Source organism: Nerophis ophidion, linkage group LG13, assembly GCF_033978795.1.
Source record: "Nerophis ophidion isolate RoL-2023_Sa linkage group LG13, RoL_Noph_v1.0, whole genome shotgun sequence".
NCBI classification, from domain to species: Eukaryota; Metazoa; Chordata; class Actinopteri; order Syngnathiformes; family Syngnathidae; genus Nerophis; species Nerophis ophidion.
The window spans coordinates 52840320-52867096 of NC_084623.1; the positions used below are offsets into that span (position 1 = coordinate 52840320).

The 26777-nt window shown below is 38.8% G+C and overlaps 1 protein-coding gene across 5 annotated transcripts in view; it reads left to right on the plus strand.

Annotated features, from left to right (window-relative positions):
- The window catches only part of LOC133564724 (rap1 GTPase-activating protein 2-like), a 78634-nt gene that overhangs the window by 30279 nt on the left and 21578 nt on the right, over nucleotides 1-26777 (plus strand). For all 5 annotated transcript variants that reach the window (XM_061919204.1, XM_061919201.1, XM_061919203.1 and 2 more), the window contains exons 3-12: nucleotides 6720-6752; nucleotides 6859-7083; nucleotides 7161-7264; nucleotides 13259-13337; nucleotides 13449-13502; nucleotides 20413-20496; nucleotides 20582-20682; nucleotides 23802-23931; nucleotides 24027-24182; nucleotides 24266-24337. In XM_061919204.1, coding sequence (XP_061775188.1) covers nucleotides 6720-6752; nucleotides 6859-7083; nucleotides 7161-7264; nucleotides 13259-13337; nucleotides 13449-13502; nucleotides 20413-20496; nucleotides 20582-20682; nucleotides 23802-23931; nucleotides 24027-24182; nucleotides 24266-24337 — 1038 coding nt within the window. The remainder of the gene's footprint in view (nucleotides 1-6719; nucleotides 6753-6858; nucleotides 7084-7160; nucleotides 7265-13258; nucleotides 13338-13448; nucleotides 13503-20412; nucleotides 20497-20581; nucleotides 20683-23801; nucleotides 23932-24026; nucleotides 24183-24265; nucleotides 24338-26777) is intronic.

A 26777-nucleotide genomic window follows, 5' to 3' on the forward strand; every position in this document is an offset into this window, starting at 1 on the left:
CCAAAACGTTCCACTATCTTCTTTTTTAAAAATGTTATTCTGATTCCCCCTATAACAGGGGTCGGCAACCCGCGGCTCTTTAGCGCCGCCCTAGTGGCTCGCTGGAGCTTTTTCAAAAATATATTAAAAATGGAAATGAGGGGAAAAAAAACATATTTTTTGTTTTAATTTGGTTTCTGTAGGAGGACAAACATGACACAAATCCCCCCTAATTGCTATAAAGCACACTTTTTATATTAAACATGCTTCACTGATTCGATAATTTGGCGAGCGCTGTTTTGTCCTACTAATTTTGACGGTCCTTGAACTCACCCTAGTTTGTTTACATGCATTATATTCTCCGACTTTCTAAGACGTGATTTATGCCACTTCTTTTTCTGTCTCATTTTGTCCGCCAAACTTACACCGTTGTGCATGAATGCACAAAGGTGAGTTTTGTTGATGTTATTGACTTATGTGGAGTGTGCTAATCAGACATATTTGGTCACAGCATGACTGTAAGCTAATTGATGCTAACATGCTATTTAGGCTAGCTATATGTACATATTGCATCACTATGCCTCATTTGTAGCTATATTTGTGTTATGATCTGCCGCCCAGATCATACATTATTTTGGTTTTTGAGTCCTTTTGTGTTTTTTCGATTGTTTTGGACTCTTGCTGTTCCCAGGTTTTGCACTTCCTGATTTATCTGGTTACCATGGTTTTCGTATTTGTTCCACCTGCTAATTTCGGTTGACGCGCACCTGTGTTTTGATTACTGCCTGTATTTAAGCCTGCCAGCTACCTCAGTTCAGCCTGGATCTTTTGTTTGGTATAGGCAACATTCACTTGGGTATTTTCTATATCTGTACTTGTGCTAAGTTTCACCTTAGCTTCTCGTGCGCTCGGCACGTCATTTTTGGACTCTTGACTGACTGCTAAGTTTAGCGTTAGCTTACCGTGCGTAGGCAGGCGCTTTTGTTTGCCTTTTTGTACCAGTGTCATTTTATTTTTGTACATTAAATCAAGCTCTTACCTGCTATTCCTGTCTGGCTGGTCCATATTGCATCTTGGGGTGACTAAACGTGCATCACCATGCACGCTCCATGTGACAATTTGAGCTCATTTGGTTTCCTTTAAGTCCTCATAATTCAATTTATATCTAATGACACACGATTTGTATGTAATATAGCTTTGAATTTTTTGCGGTTCCAGACAGATTTTTTTTTGTATTTTTGGTCAAATATGGCTCTTTCAACATTTTGGGTTGCCGACCCCTGCCCTACAAACTACCGTATGTTTCAGACTACCTCTTAAAATCCTTTGATTTTCAACAGTGCGCATTAAATGTGTATTAATTCTGGTTGTGCATATTTTGATTGCGGTACAAGTATAACCCATGTACCATATCTAATGACAGGTGTGACCCGTAGATTGCAGTCACACATAAGAGATATTTGTGGACTGCAGGTTGACGCCTGTTCTATAAATGACGCTAGGAAGTACAGTTTAGCAAGCAAACCCAAAACGTTGAAATGCAGTCAATGTTGCATACATATAATGTGGAAAGGGCAGCACGGTGGTAGAGAGGGGTTAGTGCGTCTGCCTCACAATACGAAGGTCCTGAGTAGTCCTGGGTTCAATCCCGAGCTCGGGATCTTTCTATGTGGAGTTTGGATGTTCTCCCCTTGACTGCGTGGGTTCCCTCCGGTTACTCCGGCTTCCTCCCACTTCCAAAGACATGCACCTGGGGATAGGTTGATTGGCAACACTAAATTGTCCCTAGTGTGTGAATGTGAGTGTGAATGTTGTCTGTCTATCTGTGTTGGCCCTGCGATGAGGTGGCGACTTGTCCAGGGTGTACGCCACCTTCCGCCCGATTGTAGCTGAGATAGGCACCAGCGCCCCCCCGCGACCCCAAAAAAAGGTAATAAGCGGTAGAAAATGGATGGATGGATAATGTGTCATGAGACATGCAAAACTAAATGTTATACAAAGAAAATAAAAGAAAAGGATATCAAATGAGCTCAAATATAGCTACAAACGAGGCATAACGATGCAATATGTACAAACATCGAGTCTTAACGGCATGATAGCACTGATTAGCTTGCAGTCAGGCACTGACCAAATATGCCTAATTAGCACTCCAACAAGTCAATAACATCAACAAAAGGTACCTTTTTGCATTCACGCACAGCATAAAACATTTGGTGGACAAAATGGGAAAAAAAAAAAGGAGTGGACGCTTTTACATGTAAACAAACTGTTGCGTCACAGTCCACACTGTGGTGAGTTCAAGAACCGCCAAAATTAGTAGGACAAAACGATGTTCACCAAATACTCTCATCAGTGAAGCATACACGCAAACATATTAAACAGTGGCTTACTAATAAGTGGGAAGGTTTGTGTCATGTTTGCCCTCAAACAAAACAAAAAAAATTTATTTTGTTTTTCCCTTTTTAAAAATGTTCCAGGGACTTACTACGGTGGCACTAAAGAGCTGTGGGTAGCTGACCCCCACTTTAGGTCAATAATTGCAGCAAGATAACCCTTACATTATTAGACAAAAATACTCTTGCACTTTGGCTATGGATTTATTTTACACTGTGGTTATATACTTTGTGGAATATAGTAAAACCATTCATCTCTCAGTAATGTACATGTCTTTGTTTACAAGTTTTTTTATTTCTAGATTATAAAAATGAGTTAAATCAAGTCCCGGACTCAACGTGTACAGCAGATCAAAAGCGAAAATTGCTTGACAAGTCGACTATTACCATAACCAATAGTTGCAGCACTACTGCACAAAGTACAATTTTTCTGTCAAAATTGAACCAACAATTACTTTCAAACTGAACAAGGTGAACTTTTTCATTGAGACACATTATTTTCAGGTTTTCGCGGGCTACGTAAAATGATGAGGTGGGCCGCGATAAACTATGTGGCGAGCCAGATCTGTTTGACACCCATGTTCTAACATCTTGTCAATAACAATGTTTTGGGTTCGTTGTTTTTTTTTTTTTGTAAAAGTCTACGCTACAAGGTGTGGGAATGGTTAATAAGATAATAAAATATTGGTAACACTTTAGAATAGGGAACATATTCTAAGTAACAAAGACTTAATTTAGAGTTATTTGGACACTAGGGGAACATATAAGGGTCAGGGATACAAATAAGCGACAATGCTGAGGTTATTGAAGGAAGACTCTTCGTTGTATAATAAGGCAATGCAGAATAAGGCATTAATAAGTACTTAACAATGACTCATTAAGAGCCAATATGTTATTAATTTGCATGTTACTGTCCACATGCGTGGACAGCACCTTTTAGCTCTTATTTCCAAAAGTTTGTACACTACTGAATTGGGGTCTTATGCCATATGGACACTTATACTGCCATCTGCTGGTGTCAGAGGAGTATTACATACAATTGAATTTGGGGAAAAAAAGTGTAAAAATAAAAATTTGCATGTCACACTACACATGAAGTACCGTATTTTTCGGAGTATAAGTCGCACCTGCCGAAAATGCTTAATAAAGAAAGAGAAAAACATATATAAGTCGCACTGGAGTATAAGTCGCATTTTTGGGGGAAATGTATTTGATAAAACCCAACACCAAGAATAAACATTTGAAAGGCAATTTAAAATAAATAAAGAATAGTGAACAACAGGCTGAATAAGTGTACGTTATATGACGCATAAATAACCAAATGAAAAGGTGCCTAGTATATTAACGTAACATATTATGGTAAGAGTCATTCAAATAACTATAACATATAGAACATGCTATACGTTTACCAAACAATCTGTCACTCCTAATCGCTAAATCCCATGAAATCTTATACGTCTAGTCTCTTACGTGAATGAGCTAAATAATATTATTAATCATATTTATTAATAATTTCACATATAAGTTGCTCCTGAGTACAAGTCGCACCCCTGGCCAAACTATGAAAAAAACTGTGACTTATAGTCGGAAAAATACGGTACACGTTTGTGTACTTATGGACTAAGTGCATCATATAAAAATATTATTTTTGGTTTTTATTCTAATTAGGGTCCAATAAGCCCAAATAGAAAAGAGAAATTAAAAAAAAGCATGTAAACAAACAGCGTGGGCCTTAAGAGGTTAATGATGAATATGTTCCCCATACTAAAGTGTTTCCAAAATATATTTTCCAAAAAATATACTGATGGAGATGTTCCGAAATAATTCAGAAAAAGGCAAGACCAATCACTTTGCAAACCTAATTCCACTTATGTGTGCAAGTAAGCTGCATATGAATGGGTTTTTCATAGAAAAAAAGAACTCCTGCTGATTGGGATAAACGAGCAGGAGCTTTCAGCCATCTCCGAAGTCTTAATCAAGGTTTTTGTTTTTTTAAGAATTGACTGGTTTTTAAGAACTGACTCGTGAGAACGAGGCCCAATGTTGGCGCCGTTGCATACTGACCTTTGATTGTTGACTCATGTGCTTTCCATCCCCATGCTGCGAATGGATTTCAGGTCCCCAAAGTCGAAGAGAGCAAAAAATGGAAGGTGTGGCCGGTCAACAGAAACACGCTCACGCATCCTGGCTTTGTGTCGTGATGTCTGTGTGCCTTCGTTGTCGTCTCTTAGTGCTTCCAAATGAAATCAGTAACCTCATGATTTAATAAATGGAAGGAACTCTGACTGCAAATTTGTCCTTGCTGCCTTGCGTTTGCGCTGGCTGCTGCTCTAGTCAAAATTATTGGCAGATGGGCTTCAGCAGCGTTTAGAGGTCACGCACCTGCTGTGTCATTACACTGTGCAAACGAATACAGGTGGTGTTTTTTGTGACACCATTTTGGTCTTTTAAAAACGACCAAAAGCTGTTAAATCACATCGGACCCCATTCAGCAACCGTTCTTAAGAACAAATGTTGTTCTCAGGCCCACTTACGGAGTTTTAAAGGAGATTTTTGTATTCACCAATGTTTTCTTAGCTGGGATTTGTTCGTAGGTAAGAACAAAATCTACGAGTGCTCCAGGGCACTCTTAGGGTGGCCTAGTTGTTCTTAAGTGTGACAAGTTCCCTTACTTCTATTGTCTGTTAGATTAATATCATAGGTAGATATATAGATAGATAGATAGATAGATAGAGATAAGACATACAGACATATAGCAAAATCAGTAATATATAGGCATTTCAAAATAAAGTGTGCATGCAGGCGTACACACACTGCAAGATGGCAAGATGCCGCAGATCGTGCCCTGGGGAGGGAGCGCATATTTCACGACCATGTACGAAAATGCCGAATATTTATTTGAATGCTTTAAGCTACAGAGAGCTGTCCCCCCTTTCTTAAACTTACGTTTTAACTTTATCTATTTTCCCCGCGGGATAATAGGAATTTCTCATCTGTAGTCTGTTTGTGTTTTCTACGTGTGTTTGATGTTTGGCTTTTCCGACGGAATTGTCCCCTTATATGGGGAGTTAAGGGCGTTTACCTATGCAAATTAAGAGATATAAGACAGACAGACATATAGCAAAATCAGCAATATATAGACATTTCAAAATAAAGTGTGCATGCAGGCGTACACACACACACAGCAAGATGGCAAGATGCCGCAGATCGTGCCCTGGGGAAGGAGCGCAAATTTCACGACCATGTACGAAAATGCCGATTATTTATTTGAACGCTTTAAGCTACAGAGAGCTGTCCCCCCTTTCTTAAACTTACGTTTTAACTTTATGTATTTCCCCCGCGAGATAATAGGAACTTCTCGTCTGTAGTCTGTTTACGTTTTCTACGTGTGTCCGATGGAATTCTGCCCTTATATGGGAAGTTAAGGGCGTTTACCTATGCAAATTAATAGATATAAGACAGACAGACATATAGCAAAATCAGTAATATATAGACATTTCAAAATAAAGTGTGCATGAAGGCGTACACACACTGCAAGATGGCAAGATGCCGCAGATCGTGCCCTGGGGAGGGAGCGCATATTTCACGACCATGTACGAAAATGCCGAATATTTATTTGAACGCTTTAAGCTACAGAGAGCTGTCCCCCCTTTCTTAAACTTACGTTTGAACTTCATGTATTTCCCCCGCGAGGTAATAGGAACTTCTCGTCTGTAGTCTGTTTACGTTTTCTACGTGTGTCTGATGTTCGGCTTTTCCGACGGAATTGTGCCCTTAAATGGGGGGTTAAGGGCGTTTACCTATGCAAATTACTGAATTAAGGGTGTTCACATATGCGTATTGGGAAAATAAGGGTGTGTTTATATGGAAATTACAATAGACACACACGCACTAACATTTGGCATTCAGCAACTTAAGAACAGCAGGTGGGAACAATTTGGCCGTTTAAGAACATGTCATGAATTTAAATGGACTCCTCTTATGAAATCACTTAGGAAGAAAAATAAGAGGAAAGCTTAGGAACTTATTGTTAAAGAAAAGTTAGAAACTTATTGCTGAATGGGGCCCATTGTCCTTAGTAAAGGAAAGTGTAAACTGTCTAAATTGATGGGAAGTCAGAGCCTTTCTAAAGAGCTAAATAAAGTGTTTATGCCATGAGGTTTGCCCTGGTTCCAGGGTTGTAACAGATCCAAATCGACAAGACCTGCATCATCATTAATGGATGCCTCACTTTGATTGGTGTTTGCATATTTCAGTGTATTACATCATAAATGAACCTTTCAAGTTGTATCCCTTTTAAAGCCACTACTTGATGTGTGATTACTGTCTGTCTACGTCTCTTCACAGGATGACTACATCCCCTACCCACGGATAGAAGATGTGAGTCACCTGCGGCTACAGAGTAGTGCACACTCACCAGATGATTTATCTTCACTGTTGATCTTTTTCTTGGGCTTCTATCCCCCGTCCCGCTCTCGTCTCCAAGGTCCTGGAGAAAGGTGGACCGTACCCCCAAGTTATCTTGCCACAGTTCGGTGGCTACTGGATCGAGGACGGGGAGGCAACAGCTGGGACGCCCTCCTCTTCAGAGTCCAGTTTCTTTGAAGAAGACGAGGACGGAGGAGAGGGAATGAGCCCCGGTGAGGGACACGGCTACCGTCTGGAGTGCAACAGCACCGCCCGGGCTTACCGCAAACACTTCCTGGGCAAGGTATGCGGTTATGTAATATAGCTGAAATTAAGCGTGAAATGCGCTCCGTTATTTCTGAAAAATGTGATTTCTTGCAGGAGCACATGAACTACTACTGCACAGGCAGCAGCATAGGGAACCTCATCATGTCCCTGAAACACGAGGAGGTGGAGGGTCAAGAGTTCTTACGGATCATGCTCAGGTACACGCTTGACATGTGTGACATGTAGTATGTGGAGTGCACTATGCATATGTGGAGTGCACTATGCATTATGCATGTCTTTAAGGTGGGACATGTCAGTATAATCCATATAATTATCTTGGCAGACTTAAAAAGTTGCACTAATGCCATACAAGCAATGTATCTGTAGACCAGGGGTCACCGTAAGGACCAGATGAGTCACCCGCTGGCCTGTTCTAAAAATAGCTCAAATAGCAGCACTTACCAGTGAGCTGCCTCTATTTTCTTAATTGTATTTATTTACTAGCAAGCTCGTCTCGCTTTGCTCGACATTTTTAATAATAAGAGAGACAAAACTCTAAAATAGAATTTGAAAATCCAAGAAAATATTTTGAATACTTGGTCTTCACTTGTTTAAATAAATTCATTTATTTTTTTACTTTGCTTCTTATAACTTTCAGATCGACAATTTTAGAGAAAAAATACAACCTTAAAAATTATTTTAGGATTTTTGAACCTTTTTACCTTTTAAATTCCTTCCTCTTCTTTCCTGACAATTTAAATCAATGTTCAAGTAAATTTATTTTTCTTATTGTAAAGAATAATAAATACATTTTAATTGAATTCCTCATTTTAACTTGTGTTTTTTCGACAAAAAATATTTGTGAAATATTTCTTCAAACTTATTATGATTAAAATGAAAAAAAATATGTTCTGGCAAATCTATAAAATCTAGAGAATCAAATGTAAATCTTATTTCAAAGTCTTTTGAATTTCTTTTAAAATTTTTGCTCTGGAAAATCTAGAAGAAATAATGATTTGTCTTTATTAGAAATATAGCTTGGTCCAATTTGTTATGTATTCTAACAAAGGGCAGATTGGATTTTAACCTATTTAAAATATGTCATTAAAAATATATATTCATTGTGAGAAATCATTAAGATGATCAGTGTTTCCACAAAGATAAATATCATTAATTATTAATAATAACATATAGTTAATGGTAAATTGAGCAAATTGAGTATTTCTAGCAATTTATTTAAGTTTGTATCAAACTGGTACCCCTTCGCATTAATCAGTACCCAAGAAGTAGCTCATGGTTTCAAAAAGGTTGGTGACCCCTGCTGTAGACCATCTCAATAGTCTCACTATTATACAGTATTTCTTCCTTTGTTTTGCAATTTGTTATGTATATATGTAATTATGTTGTTTTTTTTGTTTTTTTTAACTATCTAAGATTCTTCCTAAATCAAGAAAAATTGCAGAATGGTCTTTAGGTTACTTAATTAAGTGCTGACTACAAAGAAATTGCAGTCTTTTTTTTTTTTTTTTGACTGAAAAGGAAATACTTTACCTGTTAATGTATTTCCTATAGACCAAGGGTGTTCCAATCCGATATTGATCTTGGTCCAATATCAGCATCAGTTTATATTCCATTCATCCATTTCCTACCGCTTATTCCCTTTGGGGTTCGCGGGGGGCACTGGAGCCTATCTCAGCTGCACTCGGGCGGAAGGCGGCGTACACCCTGGACAAGTCACTATCTCATCTCAGGACCAACACAGATAGACACACAACATTCACACTCACATTCACACACTAGGGCCAATTTAGTGTTGCCAATCAACTTATCCCCAGGTGCATGTCTTTGGAAGTGGGAGGAAGCCGGAATACCCGGAGGGAACCCACGCAGTCACGGGGAGAACATGCAAACTCCACACAGAAAGATCCTGAGCCCGGGTTTGAACTCAGGACTACTCAGGACCTTTGTATTATGAGGCAGGGGCACTAACCCTTCTTCCACCACGCTGCCCCCAGTTTATATTGGCCTGCATCAAAAATCTCCAATACATTTATAAAAAGTGTCTTTAAATGAGGAATGTTGCATTCTAAAACATCACATTTCTCAATATAAACAGGCATAAATAATGAAAGTTGCATATTACAGATACAAAGTATCTGCATACCGGAAAGTTAAAGTCCCAACGATTGTCACACGCACACACACTAGGTGTGGTGAAATTATCCTCTGCATTTGACCCATCCCTATGTTCACCCCCTGCGAGGTGAGGGGAGCAGTGAGCAGCAGCGGGGGCCGCGCTCGGTAAATATTTGGTGATTCAACCCCCAATTCCAACCCTTGATGTTGAGTGCCAAGCAGGGAGGCATTTTTTTTATAGTCTTGGTATGACTCGGCCGGGGTTTGAACTCATGACCTTTAAGTCTCAGGACGGTCACTCTAACCACCAGGTTACTGAGTTGGTTAAAAAGTATCCAGTTACAAACGTGTCTGTATCATTCAACATACTAAATCACAAGTTTAACTGTGGGCCATAATCCACCATCTCCTTCATATTAAGCAAATGATGTGAATCACAGCGTATTAATTATCTATCCATGTGAACTTTGTTGATGTCTATTTTATTTGTTTATAGTGTGGCAGATTGGGACAGGAGGTGAAAAAAAATGTGTTGGAAATTGTTCTGACAGGAAAAGGGGGTAGGATTCCTTAGATTCAGGCTCAAAAATATAAGGTTCTGGATCATCATTAGTCCCAAAGTAGTATTTGTTGTCTCTCACAATGTTTGCTTTGAGTCGTAGTGTTGTTGTTGAAGGAAAATGGGGAAGTTGTATGGCATACCTGTGTTATGTGTTCGGTGTAAACAGGCTGCGGCTAATTTACTACATACGTTTTAGCTCACTTAGTCTATGGTCACTGGCGAAAGGATTGAACCAAATCCTCAAAGCGAACTTTTTGGTTTAGCACCTCAGCCATCGACCCTTAGCAAATCCAAAAAGAATCTTGTAGCAATCGCTACTTTCCTGGCTAGGAGACTCAGTGTGTTAAATTGGAAGGCAACAGCGTCTCCCTGCCACACCCAGATTAAAGAAGTTCTGTATTTTCTCCTGAATCCGAACCTCGGATTCAGGAGGAACAGTGTGGTTTTCGTCCTGGTCGTGGAGCTGTGGACCAGCTCTATACTCTCCGCAGGGTCCTTGAGGGTGCATGGGAGTTTGCCCAACCAGTCTACATGTGCTTCGTGGACTTGGAGAAGGCATTCGACCGTGTCCCTCGGGAAGTCCTGTGGGGAGTGCTCAGAGAGTATGGGGTATCGGACTGACTTATTGTGGCGGTCCGCTCCCTGTACGATCAGTGCCAGAGCTTGGTCCGCATTGCCGGCAGTAAGTCGAACACATTTCCAGTGAGGGTTGGACTCCGCCAAGGCTGTCCTTTGTCACCGATTCTGTTCATAACTTTTATGGACAGAATTTCTAGGCGCAGTCAATGCGTTGAGGGGTTCCGGTTTGGTGACCGCAGGATTAGGTCTCTGCTTTTTGCAGATGATGTGGTCCTGATGGCTTCATCTGACCGGGATCTTCAGCTCTCACTGGATCGGTTCGCAGCCGAGTGTGAAGCGACCGGAATGAGAATCAGCACCTCCAAGTCCGAGTCCATGGTTCTCGCCCGGAAAAGGGTGGAATGCCATTTCCGGGTTGGGGAGGAGACCCTGCCCCAAGTGGAGGAGTTCAAGTACCTAGGAGTCTTGTTCACGAGTGGGGGAAGAGTGGATCGTGAGATCGACAGGCGGATCGGTGCGGCGTCTTCAGTAATGTGGACGTTGTACCGATCCGTTGTGGTGAAGAAGGAGCTGAGCCGGAAGGCAAAGCTCTCAATTTACCGGTCGATCTACGTTCCCATCCTCACCTATGGTCATGAGCTTTGGGTCATGACCGAAAGGATAAGATCACGGGTACAAGCGGCCGAAATGAGTTTCCTCCGCCTCACCCTATCTCCTTTAGAGATAGGGTGAGAAGCTCTGCCATCCGGGAGGAACTCAAAGTAAAGCCGCTGCTCCTTCACATCGAGAGGAGCCAGATGAGGTGGTTCGGGCATCTGGTCAGGATGCCACCCGAACGCCTCCCTAGGGAGGTGTTTAGGGCACGTCCAACCGGTAGGAGGCCACGGGGAAGACCCAGGACACGTTGGGAAGACTATGTCTCCCGGCTGGCCTGGGAACGCCTCGGGATCCCCCGGGAAGAGCTAGACGAAATGGCTGGGGAGAAGGAAGTCTGGGTTTCCCTGCTTAGGCTGTTGCCCCCGCGACCCGACCCCGGATAAGCGGAAGAAGATGGATGGATGGATGGATGTATTTTCTCAAAACTTGAGAAGGTTTGGCTGACATTGAACGGTTGTTTTGTGAAGTTTCAGGAAATGGGAGGTGCTTTTGTACGATACGTAGGAGAAACTGATCTCCAAATTAACCCTGATTGAATCACAATTGAAATGTGGGTGGTTGATGAGACTTTTGTGGGCCTGTGGGTTGCTATATCTCTCTTAAGGCCATTCAGGAATGCAGCTGTATGTGGTTTTATGTTGACTTCTGTCTGTGGTGTCTTACTTGATTTATTATTATTATAACTATTATTATCATTATCATAATTATTCCTTCCATCCATCCATTTTCTATTGCTTGTCCCTTTTGGGGTAGCAGGGCCAACACAGATAGACCGACAACATTCACACTCACATTAATTATTGTTATTATTTTTTTTTTATGATAAATATTATTTTTGTATTTTAAAACGGCACATTTGATGTATGTTTGTAAAATTGTTCCAAGGATGTGTCTAAAAAACAATAATCAAATGTATAAAAAAAAAAAAAAGGCAAACGTGATGCATAAGTGAAATTGATACGACACTATATGCCAAAAATGAGCAAAATATGTAAATCCATCCATCCATCCATTTTCTACCGCTTGTCCCTTTTGGGGTTGCGGGGAGTGCTGGAGCCTATCTCAGCTGCATTCTGTCGGAAGGCGGGGTACACCCTGGACATGTAAATATTACATGTTATTATTATAAAGTGCCTGTTACTGCAATACATGTATACTTACAACTTGTAAATAAAAACGATAATGGATGTTTGTAGATGTTTATTACAGCGCTTTATCAGCGGAATAGAACAAATCCAATCATTTCTATTGTTAGCTGACTTTTGCTAGCCTTTATTTATAATTCAGAATACATATAAAATTGATAAAAACATATGTGTTCTTGGGCTTCACGGTGGCAGAAGGGTTAGTGCGTCTGCCTCACAATACAAAGGTCCTGCAGTCCTGGGTTCAAATCCAGGCTCGGGATCTTTCTGTGTGGAGTTTGCATGTTCTCCCCGTGAATGCGTGGGTTCCCTCCGGGTACTCCGGCTTCCTCCCACTTCCAAAGACATGCACCTGGGGATAGGTTGATTGGCGACACTAAATTGGCCCTAGTGTGTGAATGTTGTCTGTCTATCTGTGTTGGCCCTGCGATGAGGTGGCGACTTGTCCAGGGTGTACCCCGCCTTCCGCCCGATTGTAGCTGAGATAGGCGCCAGCGCCCCCCGCGACCCCGAAAGGGAATAAGCGGTAGAAAATGGATGGATGGATGGTGGATATGTGTTCTTTTCTCACATAAAGATTGTGAATGATGGATTAATTTTCGAAAAGAAGAAGAGCAATTTTACTTTTAAATAAGCTCTGCTTCTTACTACTAATTTTCAGACATGTTAAAATGTGAAATTGTAAACAGATTACAGAACTGTGTGCATGTTATACAACTGTAGGCATGTTCAAAATAAACTAATACCAATAACAACAAAAAAAATACATGAATTATGGCCACGAGAACAAATTACCACCCCACTTCAACTTAGTATAATTAGTACATTCCTTTACAATAAATAGAGGTCAGTGTTTTTCATACCTCCCTTTGTTCTCTGTTTTAATTCACCCAAATCAAACCTTTTTTGCAACATCACACACTACAAAATAATAAAAGTATGAATAATTTGTGCTCATATTGGTATCAGCCCATACTCAAGATTCCGATATCAGTATCGTATCATAATTGAAATAGTTGTCACATGAAAAAGTGTTTCTAACTCGTGCACGAATGTGTAACATTTATTTCAAGATTCTGTACATACTATATATTCGGTGCTCAATAGTTTTTTCTCTCATCTTTCTGTTGCAGGTCACGGATCAAAACAATTCACGATAGGATATCCTTAGCCGGCATCAACCAGCTGCCCAGTGTACATCAGATTGCGAAAGTAAGATACATAAAAGCCATCCCTCTATACCCCAGCGCCGTTTATCATACTTACATACTGTCCATACATCAAAGTGAAAGCCGATGTGCTTTATGATGTCTTATGTTGCAGCTTCTGTGTGAAGATGCCACAGGACTGAAGTTCAGCCCGGTTCTTTACCCTCGAGTAAGTTCACTGCAAAGTCACAGAATCCAGATCACATGAGTCAGCCGTCAATGTACTGTAAACCAGGGGTGTCCAAACTTTTCCCACTGAGTGTGTATATATATTAGGGCTGCGAATCTTTGGGTGTCCCACGATTCGTTTTAATATCGATTCTTGGGGTCACGATTCGATAATATATCGATTTTTTTTATTCGATTCTCGATTCAAAAACGATATTTTTCCGATTCAAAACGATTCTGTATTCATTCAATACATAAGATTTTAGCAGGATCTACCCCAGTCTGCTGACATGCAAGCAGAATAGTAGATTGTTTTAAAAAAGCTTTTATAATTGTAAAGGACAATGTTTTATCAACTGATTGCAATAATGAAAATTTGTTTTAACTATTAAACGAACCAAAAATATGACTTATTTTATCTTTGTGAAAATATTGGACACAGTGTGTTGTCAAGCTTATGAGATTCGATGCAAGTGTAAGCCACTGTGACTCTATTGTTCTTTTATTTTTTAATTTGTATAAATGTCTAATGATAATGTCAATGAGGGATTTTTGATCACTGCTATGCTGAAATTATAACTAATATTGATACTGTTGTTGATAATATTCATTTTTGTTTCACTACTTTTGGTTTGTTCTGTGTCGTGTTTGTGTCGTCTCTCAATTGCTCTGTTTATTGCAGTTCTGAGTGTTGCTGGGTCAGCTTTGGTTTTGGAATTGGATTGCATTGTTATGGTATTGCTGTGTAGTGGTTTGTTGGATTGATAAAAAAATAAATAATAAAATAAAAAAAAATAAAAAAATCAATTTAAAAAAAAAAAGATAATCGATTCTGAATCGCAAAACGTATTCGATTCGTATTCGAATCGATTTTTTCCCACACCCCTAATATATATATATATATATATATATATGTATGTATGTATGTATGTATGTATGTGTATGTCTGTATGTATGTATGTATGTATGTATGTATGTATGTGTATGTATCTATATAATATATATTTATATATATATATATATATATATGTGTGTAGATATAATATATATACATATGTGTGTAATATAAAACAATATGTATGTCTGTATGTATATATGTGTATGTATATATATATATATATATATATATATTTGTGTGTGTATATATATATATGTATACATGTATGCATGTATATATATACATTAAAATAAATGTGTGTATACATTTTATATATAAATTGATATTTTTATTTTTTTTCTTTACCCCTCAAAAAAATATATATTTTCTCTCCCCTCAGGTTTGGTCCCAGGGACCCGGAAGTGTCTGTCAAAAAATTGTTAAAAATAAGTGACGTGTACTTTTTTTAGTTCAACACTTTCTGTCGCCAATTTCTGTCAATAATTTCTGTCAATATGTTAATTTTTTGAATTGTTTATGTTTTATACCCTTCTTGTCAAAACTTTATGGCAAAAACACAAAATAAGCATTATTTTCCCCCAAAAAGATTTTTGGAGTAGAATATTCAATGTAAAGTAATTGGAGCCTCAAATAGGTCAATAATTCATAACACCATTGATTTGAATTCATTATTATTTTTTGAAACAATGGCAGTTTTAAAAAAAATCCTGCTAAAATGTGCCACTCATAAAAATGTTGAAAATATGTCAAACATTATTATGATTATTTTTATTATTACTACTATTTCCGCTTAACTCTCCAGTTCACCTTAAGATGAGTTGTTATTATTGTTGTCCTTTTTTTTCATATATCAAACATGCAAAATATAGATGTTCCTCAAAAAATATTTTAAAAACGAATATTTGCTGTGAAATGATTAGAGATTTGAATAGGTCAAAAATTCACCTAACATTGATTTTGAATCATTATATTTTTGGAGCAATGACAGTTTTTAAGAAGGAAAAAAAGAGCCTGCTTGGCAGCTTTCTGTTATCATTCACAACATTGCAACGTTTTCTCGCCAAAGAACACCTGTTTTCCACTTTTTTTTAATAGTGTTCATATTTTGTGCTGCGGGCCATTAAAACATCAGCTGCAGGCTGCAAATGGCCCCCGGCCCACACTTTAGCCACCCATGCTGTAAATTATATATGTTTCATACTTGCACTTTATTTATCATGTCATGATTGGAATGCTTAAATATTATAATTTAGAGTCTCCATGTACTAAATTATCTGTCTGATTTCCACCTCTCACTAAATCCAGCCCCGTCATTAACTTTTCAATTATTTCCGATTTGACATACATCACAGATATTTTGTATTATATCCCTCATGAACCTTCTACCTGGCTAACACTCTGCCAATCTCAATAGCTATGTGCACATGGACACATTTAATCGTATTAAAAGCCTTACCGGAATAAAAAGGCTTCATGTAAACACCCCATTCGGAATATTTGGACCCGATCACACACGCTCGGATCAAAATTTCATTCTGATTTATGCCGAATGTCATTCGGATTGCAGCGCATTAAAACACATCTTCAGAAATTCGGGTTGTAATTATACTTACTGAGCATGTCTCTGATGTCAGCTATACTTTGGTGACAGAGGTAGGATTAAATATAAAAATCTCGCAATGAAGCGATTGTCTTGCTGTTGTCTCCCCCTATTCAAAATGTACAGAAGTAGAGGTACTTACATTATTGTTGTGTGTGTTGCTTTAAAACGAGTGTAGCAAAAACTAAATTATGTTTTGGAGTGTCGTGTGTCGATGTAACAATAAAAGAAGGGATGCGGTTGTCGTCTCAACAAACTGTTTTAGTCACGACATTACAGCTACTCCAAGTGCGAACTGTTAGCCTCAAACACAGGGAATGTTGAAACATGAAGACGTGCGGCAACTTATACATATCACAACATAAATGGCGCAGATCGGCTACAATTCAAAAAGAGGGGTGAAACAAAAGTAGTGAACAGAAGCAAATGAGGGTAACCACATTTGGAGTCCTCTCCAAGGTTTCTCATAGTCATTCTCATCGACGCCCTACTGGGTTGTGAGTTTTTCTTGCCCTTATGTGGGCGCTGAACCGTGGATGTCTTTGTGGCTTGTGCAGCCCTTTGAGACACTTGTGATTTAGGGCCATATAAATAAACATTGATTGATTGATTGATAAATGGTAAAGAACAGCTACATTTCAAAAAGTGAGGTGAAACAAAAGTAGTGAATAGAAGGAAATATTTTTAACTAAATACCGTGATAACGTCGGACAAGCAAAAATTACTGTTGTGTTTGTTGCTTTAAAACAAGACAAGCAAAAACAAAATTGTTTTGGAATGCCATATGTCAATGTAACAATAAAAGAAGGGATGTGGTTTTCGTCTCAACGAGCTGTTTTAGTCACGAAATTACAGCTACTCCAAGTGCTAACTGTTAGCCTCAAACACACACACATAATGTTGAAACATGATGATGTGCGGCAACTTATACCTATCGCAACATAAATGGCACAGAACAGCTACATTTAAAAAAGAGCAGTGAAACAAAAGTAGTGAAAAAAAGGAAAACATTTGAACTATATACCGCGATAACGTTGGACTAACAGAAATTACTGTTGTGTTTGTTGCTTTAAGAACAAGTGTAGCAAAAATAAAATTATGTTATGGAGTGTCATGTGTCGATGTAACAATAAAAGAAGGGATGCAGTTGTCGTCTCAACGAGCTGTTTTAGTCTCGAAATTACAGCTACTCCAAGTGCTAACTGCTGGCCTCAAACACATACACAGAATGTTGAAACATGACAACATATGGCAACTTATACATATCGCAACATAAATGGCACAGAACAGCTAAATTTCAAAAAGAGAGGTGAAACAAAAGTAGTGAATAAAAGAAAAATATTTTTAACTATATACCGTGATAACGTCGGACAAGCAAAAATTGCTGTTTGTTGCTTTAAAACAAGACTAGCAAAAACAAAATGATGTTTTGGAATGCCATGTGTCGATGTAACAATAAAAGAAGGGATGTGGTTGTCGTCTCAACGAGCTGTTTTAGTCACCAAATTAAAGCTACTCCAAGTGCTAACTGTTAGCATCAAACACATACACATAATGTTGAAACATGACGACGTGCGGCAACTTATACCTATCGCAACATAAATGGCACAGAACAGCTACATTTAAAAAAGAGCAGTGAAACAAAAGTAGTGAAAAAAAGGAAAACATTTGAATTATATACCGCGATAACGTTGGACTAACAGAAATTACTGTTGTGTTTGTTGCTTTAAAAACAAGTGTAGCAAAAACAAAATTATGTTATGGAGTGTCATGTGTTGATGTAACAATAAAAGAAGGGATGCAGTTGTCGTCTCAACGAGCTGTTTTAGTCTCGACATTACAGCTACTCCAAGTGCTAACTGCTGGCCTCAAACACATACACAGAATGTTGAAACATGACAACGTATGGCAACTTATACATATCGCAACATAAATGGCACAGAACAGCTAAATTTCAAAAAGAGAGGTGAAACAAAAGTAGTGAATAAAAGAAAAATATTTTTAACTATATACTGTGAAAACGTCGGACAAGCAAAAATTGCTGTTGTTTGTTGCTTTAAAACAAGACTAGGAAAAACAAAATTATGTTTTGGAATGCCATGTGTCGATGTAACAATAAAAGAAGGGATGCAGTTGTCATTTCAACGAGCTGTTTTAATCACGACATTACAGCTACACCACAGAATGATGAAACATGACGACGTGTGGCAACTTATACATATCGCAACATAAATGACACAGAACAGATAAATTTCAAAAAGAGAGGTGAAACAAAAGTAGTGAATAAAAGAAAATTTTTTTTAACTATATCACGTGATAACGTCGGACAAGCAAAAATTACTGTTGTGTTTGTTGCTTTAAAACAAGACAAGCAAAAACAAAATTGTGTTTTGGAATGCCATGTGTCGATGTAACAATAAAAGAAGGGATGTGGTTGTCGTCTCAACAAGCTGTTTTAGTCTCGAAATTACAGCTACTCCAAGTGCTAACTGTTAGCCTCAAACACACACACATAATGTTGAAACATGACGACGTGCGGCAACTTATACCTAACGCAACATAAATGGCACAGAACAGCTACATTTCAAAAAGAGCAGTGAAACAAAAGTAGTGAACAAAAGGAAAACATTTGAACTATATACCGCGATAACGTTGGACTAACAGAAATTACTGTTGTGTTTGTTGCTTTAAAAACAAGTGTAGCAAAAACAAAATTATATAATGGAGTGTCATGTGTCAATGTAACAATAAAAGAAGGGATGCAGTTGTCGTCTCAACGAGTTGTTTTAGTCACGACATTACAGCTACTCCAAGTGCTAACTGCTGGCCTCAAACACATACACAGAATGTTGAAACATGACGACATATGGCAACTTATACATATCGCAACATAAATGGCACAGAACAGCTAAATTTCAAAAAGAGAGGTGAAACAAAAGTAGTGAATAAAAGAAAAATATTTTTAACTATATACCTTGATAACGTCGGACAAGCAAAAATTACTGTTGTTTGTTGCGTTTAAACAAGACTAGCAAAAACAAAATGATGTTTTGGAATGCCATGTGTCGGTGTAACAATAAAAGAAGGGATGTGGTTTTCGTCTCAATGAGCTGTTTTAGTCACGAAATTACAGCTACTTCAAGTGCTAACTGTTAGCCTCAAACACATACACATAATGTTGAAACATGACGACCTGCGGCAACTTATGCCTATTGCAACATAAATGGCACAGAACAGCTACATTTTGAAAAAGAGCAGTGAAACAAAAGTAGTGAACAAAAGGAAAACATTTGAACTATATACCGCGATACCGTTGGACTAACAGAAATTACTGTTGTGTTTGTTGCTTTAAAAACAAGTGTAGCAAAAACAAAATTATGTTATGGAGTGTCATGTGTCGATGTAACAATAAAAGAAGGGATGCGGTTGTCATCTCAACAAGCTGTTTTAATCACGACATTACAGCTACACCACAGAATGATGACACATGACGACGTGTGGCACCTTATACATATCGCAACATAAATTGACACAGAACAGCTACATTTCAAAAAGAGTGGTAAAACAAAAGCAGTGAACAGAAGGAAAAAAAATGTAACTATATACCGTGATAACGTCGGACAAGCAAAAATTACTGTTGTGTTTTTTGTTTTAAAAACAAGACTAGCAAAAACAAAATGACGTTATGGAGTGTAATGTGTCGATGTAACAATAAAAGAAGGGATGCGGTTGTTGTCTCAACAAGCTGTTTCAGTCACGACATTACAGCTACTCCAAGTGCTAACTGCTAGCCTCACACATATACACAGATTTCTAAAAGAGAGGTAAAACAAAAGTAGTGAACAGAAGGAAAACATTTTGACTATATACCGCGATAACGTCAGACAAGCAGAAATGCACAAAGCCATGTTTGTTTACAGTGGAAGTCGACTGCTTCTTCAGCACATGCAGTGAGCAATAACATACTTTTCCGTTCATGTTATGTTCTGCGCCTGTCAAAGTTAAGTATTCCGATTTAAGATGTGATACATGAAAATGCACGTCATAATCCGATCTGTTTTTCAGGGTCACATTCTAATCCGAATGATGATCAGATTAAATACATTGTTTCCATGTACACCTGGCTAAAGAGTGCATTGTTCCAAGGGATTGATGGTGGACATGGTGGATTTGCTTAGTTCATTCCTCGGCCGCCACCTTAGGCAGGGAAACGTATCATCTGTGTTACGGTGTGCAAGAGGTTTCGACAAGATCACTGGGCTCCCTGGGGGTTTTGAGAGTTGGTCACATGTCGGCCTGACGCAACGAGAGCCAACTAAATCTACCCTGGAGACACGTTGAAGCGGACAACAACATGTTTTCTACAGCTAAACACTTGATGCATGAGGAGTAACAGTTCTTCCTGTTGCACAGGGGTCTCAGTTGATTGTAGCTTACGACGAGCACGAGGTCAACAACACCTTCAAATTCGGTGTGATCTACCAAAAATTCGGACAGGTAAGCGTTTTGCACAAGCCAGCCCAGCGCTATTCGACCTTGTTTATAAACTGAAGTGTCACTGATACTCCCCTTTTCCCTGCAGACGTCAGAGGAAGAGTTGTTTGGGAACAGCGAAGAGACTCCAGCTTTCAAGGAGTTTCTCAGCATACTCGGTGACAACATTGAACTTCATGACTTTAAAGGGTGAGATGCGATAGAAAGCACTTGAATTAAATGAGGGTAAAGTTGGAAAATAGAGAGACCATATAAAACTCAAATACCACTTTAAAGAAGTAAAGAATGACTGAAGATTAAAAGAAATTAAGAGTGGTCCGGTGAAGCAAACTTTATTGGCCATAAACAACAGAGTTTTTCGTTTAACCTTCATGTTCAAATCCTACAAGAACCTTGAATAAGTACAGTAGTCAGAGCATTGCAATAATTCTCTGTTTTCATAAGCCTCAATTTTAGGGGAATATTTCTTAGTACACTTAAATGGTCACTTGGTCCCTATGCTTTTTTTCATTAGGTCTACAAAATAGAGCCAAATAAAGTTGTAGGATACAGTTACAGTCCTACTAAAGTCCACCAGAGTGTTAAGGCCTGATGTACTAAATATTGAACATATTAAACACTGATGCAAATATAAACATTAAACGCCTGCAAAGCGATTAATCAAACTTGGAAGTGTTTCGCTGAGGCTGTTTTGTGTCTATATTTAGATGGTTTGAAAGGTACGTTCAAACAGTTAATGAGAAGGAGGTAATCGTGCTGTAAAGACGGACAACGGAGAGAGAATACTCCATCCATATGTTTGACCAGTAAGAACTAGAAATTTTAGACGTATCGTCAATCCAGCGATGCAACTTTATAGCTGCTGGATGACTCAAGGCGTACATGCCAACCCTCTTCTATTTTTTCCGGGAGACTCCCAAAATTCCGCACCTCTCCCGAAAACCTCCCAAAACAAAATTTCTCCCGAAAATCTCCCGAAATTCAGGCGGAGCTGTAGGCCACGCCCCCCCCAGCTCCATGAGAACCTGACTCAGCAATGTTGTGACCCTCTTAAACAGGACAATACTGCTATCTACTGTACATAGAATATAATAGAATGTAAATATATTCTACTTATATTCTACATTTAAGTGCAGTCAAGAAACAAGCATTAGGGAGTCTGTTCTGAATCCCACAGTAAAGAGACGTAACTTCATCACATCGCCTGGTTATTTGACCCCAACCCAATATATTATACCGTCGATGAACAAAATGAAAAAAATACGCTTACAAGTTCCAGAACGATTGGAAAAAAGAATTTCAGTTTATCCAGGAGAGTTCAAAGGGTAAGGGGTATGTTTCCCTTAAATTTTGTATAACAGACTTCTCTATTGAACACGGCGGCCGAACCGATATACTCAGCCATGAATGGTCAGCGAAGCACAAAGCGTCCGCAGCGCAGCATCGTTCACAACCCAGTATTTTGGGCCACCTCGCAAAATGGAGACCCGTTGGTGTAACTTATGCTGGGACAAAGATGTCTATGCTGATAGCTGGAAGCAACATCCCGTTCTCATTTGCGGATGTCTACAACAAATCCGTGAAGGATATGTTCCCGGATTCGGAGATAGCTCGCCAATACGCAAATGGCAGAACAAAGATTACTCAAATAGTGAAAGGTAAGTGTTGTTGTTGTTTTTTGTAACCAGCAAGCACAGTACAGTTAGTAGAACAACTGTGTTTTTGGTAGGTGCCGTCGGAAATTCAACTATTTATTTTATTTATATATATATGATAAAATAAATATATATAGCTAGAATTTACTGAAAGTCAAGTATTTCATATATATATATATATATATATATATATATATATACAGTATATATATATATATATATATATATATATATATTGCGATGAGGTGGCGACTTGTCCAGGGTGTACCCTGCCTTTCGCCCGATTGTAGCTGAGATAGGCGCCAGCGCCCCCCGTGACCCCGAAAGGGAATAAGCGGTAGAAAATGAATGGATGGATGCATGTATATGAAAGACTCGAGTTGGTGAATTATACTCCTCCCATCTTAACCACGCCCCCGCCCCAACCAAGCCCCCAACCACGCCTCCGCCCCACCCCTGACCACGATCCCCCCCACCCCCCTCCACCTCCCGAAATCGGAGGTTTTAAGGTTGGAAATTATGACTCAAGAGGGCGCATTTGCAGCCAGGAGACACTGAAACTAATTAAATAGATTAAAGTTGGTGTCTGTTGTTGTTTTTTAATGTTGTTCGTTTTCCAATATAAAATATAAAACAACTTCTTGCAACAAGCATTTTCTTGCAGCTGGATCGTTCCATTGTATTTATCCCAAACTGCATCGTCAGCGAGCTAAAACGTGTGTTCCGTTGTCCAAAAAAGTGTTGTATAAGTAATTATAGTCGTGGGCTGCATGTTCCACAACATAAGAAAACACTACAGGTTAGGCCATGATGCCATTTATGCGCAACAGCAGATGGTAGTATATGTAAAAACTCTATTTTAAGGTTGGCATTCTGCACCATTTTTACATGTGTAAATCAATTGGATAGGATAGGACAGGATAGGTCTTTATTGTCATTGCACAAGTACAACAAAACTTGCACAAGCAGCCTTAGATCACCCATAACTCGCCTAAAAACAATACTTTTTTTCAGTTGCAAACTGTTTAGCATGTGTAACAGTACTTTTACAAATTGTATTTCGCGTGTGATATTTGGGATCTTAGTAGATGAGGTCCTGAGTATCCTTGTTTCATGAGTGTTACTGAACGCAGCACACTGCTATGTAAGTTTAACAAAACAATCAATGGTAATATAGCTGTTGTGCATTCATTGTTTTAAATCACAGACCTCATTAACTTTAACAGCCAGAACGCTACAATTATTAGGAACTAATTAAAAAAAATGTACTTTTAACTTCTTTGGTAATTTACTTGGCAGTGTCGACAACGCTGAATGTTTCAAACCATGTATCGCTTGTCCATAGCCTTCTTATGTACTCACATTGAGGAAGAAAAACGATGTTGTAAAAAGACTAAAAACATTTACAATGGCCCACAATGTAGGACTAAGCACAGTGGCTAAAAATAGCACTGCAGTGCTGACCAAAAAAGTATCATGGTTTCATAAACCCGCCCACAATGGATGTGCTCCCGGGCACAAAATAGCTGTGCTTCAAGGCTTGCAATGGGGTCATCGTAAATCGAATTTCCACTTTGATCATGCAGTGTACAGGAAATAAAAAATTTTTTGCTTTAGCAACCAAACTGAAAATGCCTTTTTGTGTCATTGCAGATTTCGCGGAGGGCTAGATGTGTCCCACGGACAGACAGGGACAGAATCTGTATACACGGTTTTCAGACAGAGAGAGATCATGTTCCACGTGTCAACCAAGCTCCCTTTCACCGATGGGGACATCCAGCAGGTTGTTGGCTCTGGTCTTGACCTTGTTATTCTTACCGCATCACCTCCGCACATCAATCTGTGTGAGAAGCAATATGCTCTCCTCTGCCCTCTCAGCTTCAGAGGAAAAGGCACATAGGAAATGACATTGTGGCAGCCGTTTTCCAGGAAGAACCGACGCCTTTTGTTCCTGACATAATTGCATCCAACTTTCTGCACGCTTATGTGCTAATCCAAGCTGAGAACCCGTGTACAGAAAACACAATATACAAGGTTGATAGTACTGTCTTCTCACGTTTCTGTCTTGATTTGTGTCTCCATTAGTGTGTGATTAGATGTCCTTTTTTTTTCAACAGGTATCTGTCACTGCGAGGGAAGATGTCCCTCCTTTTGGACCCCTTCTCCCGAACCCAGCTGTCTTCAAAAAGGTGAGATAAAGGTCAATACAAACTAGTGTTGTAACAATACCAATATTTTGGTACCGGTACTAAAAATATTTTGACACTTTTTTGTACTTTTCGGTACTTTTCTAAATAAAGGGGACCGCAAAAAAATCTGCATTATTGGCTTTATTTTAACAAAAAAAATCTTAGACTACATTAAACATATGTTTCTTATGGCAGTTAATTCTATAAATAAAATAGTGAACATACAAGACAACTTGTAGTAAGTAAACAAACAAAGGCTCCTAATGAGACTGCAGACATATCTCCCGTCCAAAGGCAAAACCCAGTAACTCAATTTTGGTCAAAACTGAGCTGGTAATAATTTTGGAGTTCCTAGGTGATGTGCTTTACATTAGTGTATGCGATATTGTAATTTTTCCGTAAGTAAGCTGTTACGCGCATGGCAGGACCTAGCAACTACCACATAACCGCGTGGATACAACAGAAAAAACTAGTATCTTAAGGGACCGATCGGAGCTTCTTTGTCAGTCCCCTTATTGTCTTTAATGAGACATTTGCACGAATGGAGGCCGACGGTCAACCTGATTATGTGATATTATGGCACGAGGGGATATTTGGAAGATTGGCCCAGGACGTTGCAAGCGCCTTCATTAAATGTATTGTTCTTGATTCTTCCCCTTGCACACTCTTTTGGGCAGATAACTGTGGAGGTCAAAATAAAAACTGGACGCTGTACACGGCTCTTGCCCAATGTACAAACGCAGAATGGGGCCCAACCGAGATTGTAATAAAATATCTGGAGAAAGGGCACACCACACGTTCATCAGAGCAGATTCAATCCATGGCTCAATCGGCAAGAAAATGAAAGCTCGAGAAAACATCTATACGTTTGATGACTTTGTAGATCTTTGTAAGACAGCATCAAGATAGATTGGTTTTCCTTTGTTTTCTCAAAATCAGCTACAAGTGAGTTACTAGGTTTTGCCTTTGGACGGGAGATATGCAGTAACATATTGTATTATTTATCATTCTATTATTGTGTCAACATTATTAAGGACAAGTGCTAGAAAATGAATTATTCATCTACTTGTACATTTACTGTTAATATTTGCTTACTTTCTCGTTTAACATGTTTTATCTACACTTCTGTTAAAATGCAATAATCACTTATTCTTCTTTTGTTAGATATTTAACATTAGTTATGGATGAAACCACAAATTTGGGTATCAATCCGATACCAAGTAGTTACAGGATCATACATTGGTCATATTCAAAGTCCCCATATGTCCAGGCACATATTTTCTGAGTTTATAAACATAATATACATTTAAAAAAAAAAAAAAAAAAGAAGATATTGTGATTCCAAAAGATATTGATGTAATCAGAGTAGTATGGACTAGATACGTGCCTGTACTTGGTATCATTACAGTGGATGTTGGGTGTAGATCCACCAGTGTCGTATGTTTACATTTTGACGCCGGTGAGCTACGGCAGTGGTCCCCAACCACTGGGCCGCGGCAACCGGGCCGCAGAAGAATTTTTAATTTATTTTTATTTAAAAAAAAATTTTTTTTTTTTTATTTATTTATTTTTTTTTTTTATTAAATCAACATTTTTCATGACAAAAACGTCCCTTTTTCATGACAAAAAAAAAAAAAGCCCCCCCACCCCCTGAGCCGCGGGACAAATTATTAAGCGTTGACCGGTCCCCGGATACAAAAAGGTTGGGGACCACTGAGCTACGGTGTGTAGTGAAAAATGTTTAGCTATTCTTCATCCTGCAGGGATGATATGTGTAAGAAACGTACTTTATTTGTCGCCATGGAGACCAGGAATAGGGATTTATAAGTCGCTAATAACTGCCGACGGCGGATGGACTTTAGCCGACAGCTAGCTAGCCATGACTTAAAGCACCTCTTCCTTAGGCCGTTTCAGTGTTATAACTTCACCTTTATCATTAGTTTTTAAGCCAAAATGTGTTTTTTCTCCCTTTTCTGTCTACACACTGTGTCTGCTTGTAAGTAGTTGATTGTGTGCTACCAAACGTGCGATATATATCCGAAAATGATTCATTAGTATCGCGGTACTATACTAATATCGGTATACCGTACAACCCTAATACAAACAAAAACGTTTTTCGTGTGAATTGATTAGGGTTTGGGCTGTCTTCAACCAAGGATTCGTTACATTCTTTTTATGTATGCTAGCATATCCACCAGCATAGGAGCCCTACAAGTGTAGATCTGGTTGATTGAAACGTTTATTAGTAGATTGCACAGTACAGTATAGACCTGGGCAAATTAAGGCCCAGGGGCCACATGCGGCCCGTTAAACTTTTCAATCTGGCCCTCCGGACATTCCCAAATAACTTTTTTAACGCTTTAAGATGGAAAGTGTAGCTGCCCTTATGATGTGCACTCATGTTTTCTAATGACAGTAAGTATTGAACTATACAAAGTAT